The following is an 11,261-nucleotide window of genomic DNA, read 5'->3' as shown; positions in this document are numbered from 1 at the left end:
AGCCCGTAGTTGCTCTGAGAGGTCGCCACTCTTAAGGGCTGCCTCCCAGTCGGTTACAGTGGTGAGCGATGAGCTGCATAACGCAGGGTATTGCCAGAGCATATGGGACAAGGAGCAGTACGCCTGCCCACAGTCTGGACAGTGGGCTTCTACATTAGGCGCGAAGTAATTAATCGGCCCCTGGAGGGGAACGACCCCGTTTGGAGCATGCGAAAGGCCGACGATTCTGGTCTAGTAAGTTTAGGATGAGGTGGCGGGAATGCCCCCCGAGCAAGTTGATAATGTGCCAAGGTTTCACGGAAGGTGAGAAGCGAATCCCTGTACAGTCCTAAGTCGCCGCCCGTGGGTCCACCGGAACCGCCGCGGTGTGCAAGACCTCGCGCACAGTCATGGGCCAACTCATTTGCGGTAACAACCTCAGAGCTAATTTCCGCATAGCCATTTATTCATCGCGTAAAATAAGTTTACGTAAGCACGTGCATTGGCAGGGGTAGTGATGCGTGAGCTGAACGAGTTCCTCTGAGGAAAGTTACTGGATATATATGGGGGGTGGGGGGGGCGACGTTACACTGAGCTCCTGGGAGCATGGAGCGGTTCACCATCTAAATACAGAGAGAATCAGTCAGAGCCAGTACTACAGTTCTTTTTCTTTCTGCACTCTTTATTATTTCACAATTAGTAGTAGGAGCTTCTACACAGAAAACACCAACATCTTCCAAGAAACTAGGTGGGTGGGTGGGTGGGTAGGACGGGAGGCAAAGGTTGCTAAGAAAAAGACAATGTCACACGGACAAGTCGAAAAGAAACCTCTCCTCGCTAATTAAACGCTTTATATTACGTTCAGTTCACACAGGTAGGTACAGCCGCGCCGCATAGTCTAAGCATACATAGTACAGCTGTACCCACACGACTTCCCTCGCAAAACACACCGCTCACAAAAAAATAAGGAACGTTATGACAGCCGAGAACACACACATGCCCGCCATTGTCAAACAGATCGAGAAAAAATGATGTCAAGTCTCTCTGCTATACCTGCTCCGAGAACAGTTGGGCAATGCGCATTACGTTGGAGGCGATCCGACACGATAAAGAAAAAAAAGTTAGAAAAAAGAACACCATATGTGCCAAACACTCCAGATTGTGCCACATTCACACTTAAAACTTTAAACGAGGCAGAAAATTTTATGTACACAAGAAAGGAGAAAAAGATAAGAACTGTCGCACGAATTTCGAAAAATGTGGGAAACATTCCGGTTTTTTTTTTTTCTTCTGCATGCCGGAAGAACAGGTTTAAAACACAAAAAGGGGCGCAGGAAAGATTTGGCTGTGTGGCGTACGTATATAACACACTGATACATATTATCGCTATGCAAGTGTGTACTTCATTTGTTATTATCATAGTTTTCGACTGCCAGAGAAGTACGAGTTAGAGTGCCGATATTTTAAAGTACATAGACCATCCGCATTAATTTAAAACACTTTTTCCAATCTATCCGATAAAACACAAAGATTAAGACTTGCCCTTAAGCATTCTACGATGGAAGTGCTCGGATGATTTTGTCATTTTAAACATTTAGCTTTACCGTCTTAAGTTTAGTAGTGTTTAAAATTTTGTCACTCACCACAGGAGGCGCGGGAACAACGGACAAAGCGCAAAAACACCGCAACATCTTTACAAGACTCAAGATTTCGCAGAATATGTGAGTACAGAACAAAGTGAAATTATACGAAACAAGGTTTGCTTTTTTTTTCCCAATGGTTTCCTTCAAGTCCTGCGCACAGTTAACAACGATTCAACAGGATACGTTCAGGATAACAAAGCTCATGAAGTAGGCAAACAAAATGCAAAACAAGAACGTTTCACAAACGGCGGTGCCGGTAGTGGTGGTGTAGATTAAAAAAAAAAAGAAGAAACATGCATACGCACGCACTCTCGAAAATATACCCTGCAATTAACGCGACGACGAGGAGACAAAAAACAATGAGTTCGCGTATCAATTGGTACTGCCTACAGCTTCGATTGATCCGAGACAAAAAAATGGCTGTGGCTTAGCTAAGGTTAAGCCCAGGATGCGAAGCATGCTAGCCTTTATTTTAGTTGTTGAACCACTGTTTAGCCTGGTGAACTGCTGTTGCTTGGCTATATTTGGTTCGGCTAGACGAAGAAACGAACTCATGCAGGCGAGCGCACGAGCTGAGAACCGGCTATGTAGCTACGCGGCCGCAAGCGAGCGCACGAGTTGAGCATCCGCTTTTGCAGCTGTTATGACGTCATATGGTAGCTACGCGGCCGCGCGCGGCGCAGCACGGAAGAGCGTGGTTGTGCGGCTAGTATGCTTCGCATAAAAAAAAATTGATAAGACCTCCAGTCGCGCTCAATCGTGAAGTACTCGCTGGTCCACCTGGCATACATTCGAAGATAAATGAAGGCTAGAAGTTTTCCCAGCTTGGTTATAGTATATGGCACGTGCAAAGAGGTGTCGCTACGCTGTAGCAGTTCAAAAGATGGGGCCGTGAAGAAGCGGGGCAACTTAGGACGCTTCTGGCGTCACATTAGGAATCCATGGTTCTGCACTGATGGCTTTCCTTCGCTTCTAGTTTCAGTTTTTTTTTTTTTTTAAGTGCGTCTGTGAACCGTTAAACTTGTAGGAAAGTCGTTCTACGGTGCACCTGATTCGCAATCTGATGGTCGTAGGTTCGTGCCCCGCGTTGATTGCCAACATAGGGAGTCGCTGCACCGAAGTCAAATCCAGCCAAAGCCAAACCCTCATGCTGTTCTAGCCCATCGCGATGCCATCGGGCATGTGCACCATTGCAGCACGTAGCCCCCTCGGAAACCCTAGGCCATATGCTAGTACCCTAATGAAAGGCGCCGAGGTCACGGCAGAAGATGCGAGGAACCACGAGATGACGCTAGTGTGCTGTCCAACGCGACAAGAAACAAACAAGCAAACGTCGAACTTAGCTTCCTGTCTCCTCGTCGGCACGGAGAAAAATGTTTTGTGGTTACACGTGCTCCGACGCTACTCCCGAATCGGCCACACCGGTGGTGCGGCGGCCATTCGGACGCCGGAGAACAGCGATAGTGTATCATAGTGATGGATATACTGCTTTAGTGGGCAGTATATGTGTATACTTACATACATATATATATAGTTTAAACTCGCAACACGAGCAGTCTACGAGTCCGGAAGAGGGGCGAAAAAAAAAAGAACTAGTGACAAGACTGGCCGCTAGACGGCGCCAGCTGAAAGGCTTAAACCAGCAAATTGGCGGCAACGTTCACACCTGCGGCGCGACTGCCGCATTACTGGCAACCAATGTTGGAGTGATTGTACCACACCACGTGGCAATTAAAAACATTTGCGTATCATCGCTCAGAGAAATGCGGCGTGGACTGTCAGACGCGTCGCTAACGCCGAGTTCGAGAGCGGCTGCGGTGCCGCAGGTGTGAACGGCGTTTGAGTTGAACAACAACAAAAAAATGTGCGATAGGGTGAAGAGAGACGCTGCATCAATGAGGAAAAAGGAAGCCGAGGTCCACCGACTGTCGGTTTGTCGCGCTCGACACGTTATTGAGAAGACGGCGAGACACGACGCTGAAGAGGAAAGGACAACAGACAGTAACGTACGCATGAGTAAAAACGCAAACTTGGCCTGGGACGCAAGGAATGGTCTACACGAAAACGCGTGGCCAGGTGTAACGAAGCCTCCGAAAAAAAGAAAGACGTACATATTCATACTCAAGAGAACACAAGTCGGAGCTACTGCTACTACAACTACAGTCTTTAGATGTCTGTACGCTTTATACAGATACGTATATGTCCCGCGAATAGACATGATCGCAGTTTCGTCACAAGTACAAAATATGGGGAAGCGAGGAAGTAAGATGCGTATCAAAACGAATAGAAAGAGCACAGCATCGCCGCCTGGTGTTAAAGAAAAAAAGCATGTGAAATCACAACGTGCAGCATGAAACGAACAATGCAAACATTAGAAATATGATGAAGTGTAGAAATGGCGACAGGTAGGAACAAAAAAGAGTCACTCTTCATGTGTTGAACTTTCGAACTGTGGAAACAAGCGTGCGAAATGTGCCTCGATAAAAAAAATCTACAATAGCGAAGGAAAATGAACAAATACTGGACAGAGGGAAACCACAGCAACACGTGAACAGCAGTACCTTGGCAAATATGACATTGAGAGAGAACAACAACCACAATGGATAATATCATAAACTATCGTTATTTATATTTATAATATTTATATATATAACTAGAGATTTCTCCCCGCATCTCTGCGTCATCCGTTTGTTTCACTTTCTTTTATTTTTGCGATAACGCGCTTCTTCTTTTTACATACGTATTTTCAGTTTGTCAGTTGCATCATGATCAGTCTGACACCCCCGACAATGAAAAAAACAACAAGAAAAGGAGAGAAAAAAGAATCTTTCAAGCGCGAAAGAATGCGACATGTGTGACGAGACGACATCGTGATGGTTTCTAGTCAAGTGATGTGTGTGAGGATAAAAAGAAATGAATACGTAGAGAATTCCCGACATGGTGGTCGTGGGAGGATTAGAAATTTTAGAAGACGTTGAAATGGCGATGACGTAAAAGAAGGAAGCCTACACTGTTCGAACAGGCCCAGTGAATGAAAAAGTGATAAAGATCGGTGCAGCCTGCGTAGGCCATTCCGTTCTGATAAAAACTCATTCCGTAGGCTAAGATAAAAGCTTGCCGAGAAGATAAAACTGCGAGCAACAGCTCGTGCTAAGATAGCTGGATAGATATGGCTACGGTTCGAAAAGGTAAGAGAAAAACATTAGCACATCACGACGTCCTGAATCGAGTGCTGCTATTCCGCAAAAAGCACTGACAAAGGACAAAACCGCAAAGCGATGGAGGGCGGATCATTGTTTCTTTTCTCTCGAAAATAAAGAAGAGGTGCAACAATTTCTTTTGTATTGACAGGGACGAGCTTCTTCTGAGTTGTTACAGGCAGACGATGAGGCATGATCGCAAAACCAGAAGACGGTAATGAGATGCAAACGCACCCGCTGACAGCGGGAAATGCCAACAGTCGCCGCCGCAAGGCGAATGAGGCCCGCAGAGTAGACCCAACAAGCTCTCATATAACCCAACACGCAAATTGCACACAAAGCCACCAAGTCATGTAATAAACTCGAACGCCAGAGGTGAATCTTGTACGGTAGCACCGTTCACGCCGCCTAGCGGAAAAAAAATTAACCATGGTACTAGAGCAAACCTCCGTTGTCACGTGGTTGGGAGGCTTACAGCCTCGCCCACACAGGAGCCACGACATATACGGAAGCAGGCACGGGATGACGTAACAATGAAATGATTGAAATGTTCTAGAACGTGCGTCCGTGCATGTACCTGCGTTTGCGAATGCGTCGTCAAAATGATTGTTTTTTTTTTACGTCATCGGAAAATACTTAACACCTCGAAACAAAGCTGCTGGTACGACGCCGAAAAAAAAGCAAGTCCTTACTTTGCCCGCGAAAGTGCCGACTGCAGGAGAAACACGAGTCGTTTAGAATCAAAGGGTCAGATTTTAAAATAGAAAAAAAAACGACGCGGTACGTCTGTTTTTGGGTGGAAAGAAGTCACACGTAGCCAGCCAGCTTGTTCGTCCAGCAGTAAAAACAAAAAATGTTCGGTAACTTCCGTCATTGAACAAAAAAACAATGGAATTAAAACAAAAAATGGCCCTGGCAAAGGAACCAATTCTTCATGACGTTCGAATGATGCGCGGCCAATGAAACGCGAAGTACGAAATGACGTAAGAGAGTGCATTTTCCTTCAAGGTGGATAGAAGCTCCTCTACTACCTGCCACTCATTTGGCGGCTGAATAATGATAGGAACCAAAGAGCAATTCGGTTTACACAGTGGCGACGCACGTTCAGACACACCTCAGCTCAAATGAAACACCGAAGCGATCCACTGCCCCGCACACACAACTTGCTGCAATGCGATGTTTTCCTCGATAGACACAAAACTAAAAGAGAACGGTGAAGAAAATTGAAATAGAGAGAGAGAGAGAGAGAGAAAGAGAGATAAGATAAAGTGAACGTAATATGGCTGTAGTAGGCTAGATCGAAATGGGAAGGTTGAAACTCTCGTTTTCTTTAGGAACGAATGAAAAATGATGACGTGTTCAGCAGCGGACTCCGCACCGCTGCTCTTGGGAGTCCACCAGTGGGATCTTGGATTGGGAAAACAACTGACTTCTTCCTACGAGGAACGAGGTGAACAGGCATGGTGGGTACGAGGGTCCGCCAAGGTACGATGCGACAACAGTTGGGGGCGAGCGATGACAGCGCTAAACACTTTCGCGGCGCAATCGACACGCCCGTTTATAATGCGCACGGGGATACGCGTCCTCATGCGCAAGCATCGCGTTCCCTCATTACGGGCGTGTCAGTGGTCGGTCCCCTCCCTCGAGACGGGGGGGAACGACTCGGCAGACATCGCTGGCGGCGGCAGCGCCCTCGTGCGACGACTCCCTCTAACTCGCGAATCGAACCGCACAGAACCGACCGCACACAAGTCCACAAATGTTTTAAGCCACACGCATTCTGCGACGAACTTGTCTTGCTGTGGAGTCAATAGGGGGGGATATGGGAGGAGCCACAGAACTGAGTACACCCACCCGTCGGGTGTCACTACACGAGGTGCGAGAAAAGAAATATAACTGACGATCCTAGCGACACCGAGAAGCAACTTTCTCTCTTTTTTTTTTTTTATCGACGGTACGCTAAGAGACGTTGAAGGGAAAGCCTGAAGGCTTTCTTCCATATTTTCTTTTTGTCGTCACGTCACTTCCGGCTCTGACATGTTTAGCCTGTTGTTGTAGTGCGCATCCGCACCCTCCGTTTTAGACCTCGAACGCGCAGCTCAGAACACCGATCTCGGACCACGTCTTCGTCACACTCTTTCTCAGTCCGCGCGTGAACCCTGCTCCGGCATTTTTTTTTTTTTTTCCTGTTCTGTACACACCAAGCCCGCGTCGTGTGTTCGACTAAATAAACCTTCGAGACGCCGCGACGCGAAAGACAGACTGCGGAAACCGCTCGACCGAGGCCGTTGCGAGTAGCGTACTCAACCTTTGTAAAGCAATTAACTACCGGTGACCTCATTGCGCTACTGAAAAACAAACAAGCAACAAAAGGGGAAAGTTGATGCGAACTTCCTTTGTATTGATAGACGCAGATTCTCATGAACGATTGGTCGCTGAACGATCGTAGCGCCAGAGCCCTTAATGTAATCCAATGCAGGGCCGGTGTACAGTCAACGTGATCAAATGTGGTGCCAATGTAACCCATTGTTGGGCGAATATTGTTGTAGCTTGCCGTGTTGCTACGGTTATTGCGGCCCCGATACCACTCTGTTGGTGGACTTCACTAAAGTACCAAAGTAGGCGCTCAAAAGTGCTGCCTTTGTTGCGCTAAAGCACCGCCGTGTCTAGGCCAATGCCAGCTAGCAACCGCCTGCTTATCAGAATGTCACTTCTACGCATTCACGGATAGTTGCATCGTAGTCGTTTGGCTGACGGAGCTTGCTCCCTCAAGATATTTCGCTTGCAAAACGCGGAACTCTAGCTACATTCGACCAGAAGCACGTTTTTTTTTTTTTTTTTTCTGGTCAGCTGCGCAACGATGACTATCTAAATCGGCAAGTCCACAGCAGCAAGAGTCGGCAGAAACTGAAGCTAATCTCTTAAGCCTTGAATGCAGACGGTTAGGAAGCGGCAGGTGGACACGACCAGCTAACAATTGCCACGCAAGAGAAAGTGATATCAGGGGTCAAATTCAAAAAGCTTTTCGTTCGTAAGAACTACTGGACAACGGCGAGCCACCTTCGTTTGCAATACGCACAGCATCGCGATTGGCCCGCACATTCCCTTACGAAGAACGCTAGCGTGATAACTTTCAGCAAAACTCGAACGTAATCGCTGGAAGCGAATCTGGTGGTCGTTCGAAAATGAGAAAAAGTTTAGATAACCATTACACGTGTCCGGTACATTCCGGAACGTTTCTTTTTTTTTTTTCGGGCATTCTTTCTCTTCTTGCTTTTACTTTAATTCTGTCTTTACCTTTCTTTTCGCGCCAGTGTGATTGCGAAACATCGACCGGTTCGCAGCCTCATTACGGTTTCAGGAGGGGAGAAACGAGTCTGTCGCGTCGGATCGAAGGTCAACAGGACCGGAGATGAAGAGTTATGATTAAAAAAAAAACTAAAAGTGATACAGGCTATGAAAGTTGACTACGCGTGATCAAAAAGGAAAGCCTTTTTGACCTTTCGCTATAATTTCCTTCTTTCGCAAGGCCTAAGAAAAGAAGAACCTTGCTGCCTCGCCTGACTGAGCCGTCGGCGGTGAGGAAAGAGTCGGACGATCGCCCGTGCGTTGCTTTCTTTTTATTTCTTTTTTTTTTTAAATACAGCTGCAGTGGTTCAGCTAGTTCCATTTTCACTCAAATCAATCTCGCGCTTGGGATAACTTCACAAAGCACCGAAACAATGAGCGCGAGCATGACAAAGGCGTTAGGCGATATATTGAGCACGACTTCTTAACGTGATTTCTGCTTTGAAACATTAGACGGCACATCGATCTAAGCTGCCCAGTGAGTAACGACTCCAACGGCGTTGTCAATGGTTCGCCAATCGGGTCAACTATCGCCGCAACGTGATTCTCTGCTTTCAAGGCAGAGTGGCGAAGTAGCTTGTTTTGTTCATCTGTAAATCAATTCTTCCGAAAGAGTAGGCGTCTGTAAGTGACACCTGCGTTTCGCGACTTCTGTTCCCCATCGCAGACGACACAGTCAGAGGCATTGTGCAAGACCAAAGACGTAGGAGTTCGACAGAAAGTTAGCGAAACAAAAAGACGTAAGAAGCGTCTACATAGGAATACGCACACCGGAAAAAAAAAAAAGAGTAACATTTGTCGCTCACGATCACTCACGCGCTCGCCATGAAAAACAAAGAAGAAACAAAAACGCGGTTTTCGCGAAAAGTGCACAGCAGAAGTCTCGAAAAAAAAAAAAGCAGAAGGCCGTAGGGTACACCCTGCTGCGACAGACGCAGTATTGCACGGTGCGTGCGCGTGTGTTTGAAGGAACAGACGACAGGTGAAAGAAAAATAAACGGTCCGTCGAGTGCCGCCGCCTGTCGGCGGCGGACGGAGGCAGCACAGCTTGGAGCTAGAGGACATTCGGTGACGAGGGCAGCCACGGAGGAAGGGCCACGAGGCGGCGCGGCTTTAGCTGGCGTGGATGTCCATGATGTGCTGGCCGTCGTAGGGGGAGCCCTGTGGGGGCAGCCCCGGGTGGCCCATGGGCGCCATCATCATGGCGGCTGCGTGCGGGTGACCGGGCAGGAGCATGGCCTGCGTCGGCGACCGCAGTTGGGGCATTTGCGGGTAGCTGCCCATGGCGCCCATGTGTCCCATCCCCATCGACGCATCGCCGCAGGACAAGTTCTGCATGCCTGCGAGACGAGATCGAGAGAGAACGGTGACCGTTAGATGGCGTGCATTCAATGGCTGGAAGATGGCTGAATGTATGGGTGCGAATACGTGGTACACATCGTGATTTCGACGCGTGCCCTAGTGCCGCACGAATGCGAAACGAAAAAGAATACTGACCGCTGGGCGGTGCACTGCGTCTATTCTAGAAGATGGTGCCTTGAAATTGTGTGGACACCCCGTGCCCACAAAAATTTCGAAGCAGGACAGGTTCTGCTTGACAGCGAGACGAGAGAGTAAGCACCGACGGTTAGATGGCGTGCAACTACATTTAAAAAACGGTTGATTCACTAAATGTGAACGCCTTATCCATCCACGGTTTCTTTACAGAAACGCTTTTTTACAAGGACAAGAACGAGTTTTTTTTTTTCCCTTTCGTAGAAGAAGTAGTCAATTTGGCTTTGTCGACGTTCTCAAAGTTGGCATTTTCGTATGGCGCAAGACAAGCACAGCACTTGCGCAAGGCGACCTTTGAGACTTGGAAGACGGTCACTTCGGTTGCGGAGTGACGTCAGGACAGCGCTTATTGCAGTACATAATATTTGCGTTAAATGTAAGGTGTCGTTTGTCGTTTGTACCGCTTGCGTCACAGAAGAAAGAAAAGATCAATGAAGAAAACGGGGGGAAGGGGGAGGAGGAATGAGACATGTCACAAATGGGTGCTTACATGCCCCATCATTAACTGCACATGAGTTCCCGATAGCGGCAGCGCCTAGCAAAATCGGGCAATGGTAAAAGCCGAAATAGTTTCGGCATTGTAGCGGGCTGTGCCGCATTAATTTTCAGTTGTGCAGGAAAGCCAAAAACACAATATATCGCAGTAAACGTCGCTTTCTCCCAATGATCAGTCGCTCTGCGGCCAAGCCCACCTCACAAAAAAAAAAGGAAAGGATGCAACAGGAATTTGTGGTATCGTCCCTAATACAAGGCGAGAGGCGCTTTCGGACCGCAAGTAAAAACTAAAACAGCACGTTATATTCGTGCAAACGAACTCGACATAATTTCTGGTCAGTTGCGAGTCTCTAATGAAAACAAGGAAAGGCAAGTTCGTGTTACGGCCTTCATCTTAGATTCTGTTGCCATCGACCTTTGAAGCAGTCTTTGACGTCCTCACTCTTCTGACAGTTCTTTAAAAGTTGCCGTTGCAGTGTTCGCAATGGTCGAAGGTGAATTGAGAAAGGTCGTATAATGCGACGGTGAATGAAAGTCTGTCTTTCACTGGCGCGACAAATGATGGATTCTCTGACAAAGAAAGTTTTGGTGAACTCGAACTGCTCGTGACCAATTACCTTCGTCAACCTAAAAAACGATGGCGTTCAAGAGGAAGCTTTAGCTCGGGAGCTCCTATCTCAATAATGGGAAATGAGATATTTTTCTCGACAACCACAGCATTGAATTTGATAAGCTTTGCTGCATTTAAAATAAAAAGTTAGAATCTAGAAGGCGTAGCAAGCGCATCTTTTGTTGAGGCCGTCGACTTCTTAAATTAATATTGTTGCAAATTCCAGAATTTCTAAAACCAATACTATCAGGTTTACAATTCTGTAACTCAGCAATGAAAGAGGACATAAAAATTATATAAACTGCATTCGATAACACATATAAAGCAGACAAAATTACATCCTTGTGAAATATATCACTGATTTGTGAGTAAGCCTTTTGTGAGGCTGTTGTAAACATTGCAACATATGCACATAAGCTGTAAATTAATATC

At 47.0% G+C, this 11,261-nt stretch overlaps 1 protein-coding gene across 4 annotated transcripts in view; it reads right to left on the bottom strand.

Moving 5' to 3' along the window:
- Positions 1-635: 635 nt before the first annotated feature.
- Positions 636-11,261, bottom strand: part of hth (Meis homeobox homothorax) — a 404,490-nt gene continuing 393,864 nt past the window's right edge. For all 4 annotated transcript variants that reach the window (XM_075699492.1, XM_075699491.1, XM_075699494.1 and 1 more), the window contains one exon: positions 636-9,510. In XM_075699492.1, coding sequence (XP_075555607.1) covers positions 9,284-9,510 — 227 coding nt within the window. In that variant the 3' untranslated portion in view covers positions 636-9,283. The remainder of the gene's footprint in view (positions 9,511-11,261) is intronic.

The sequence above is a fragment of the Dermacentor variabilis genome, chromosome 7 (assembly GCF_050947875.1).
Source record: "Dermacentor variabilis isolate Ectoservices chromosome 7, ASM5094787v1, whole genome shotgun sequence".
NCBI classification, from domain to species: domain Eukaryota; kingdom Metazoa; phylum Arthropoda; class Arachnida; order Ixodida; family Ixodidae; genus Dermacentor; species Dermacentor variabilis.
This window is presented reverse-complemented; position numbering and strand designations above follow the sequence as displayed.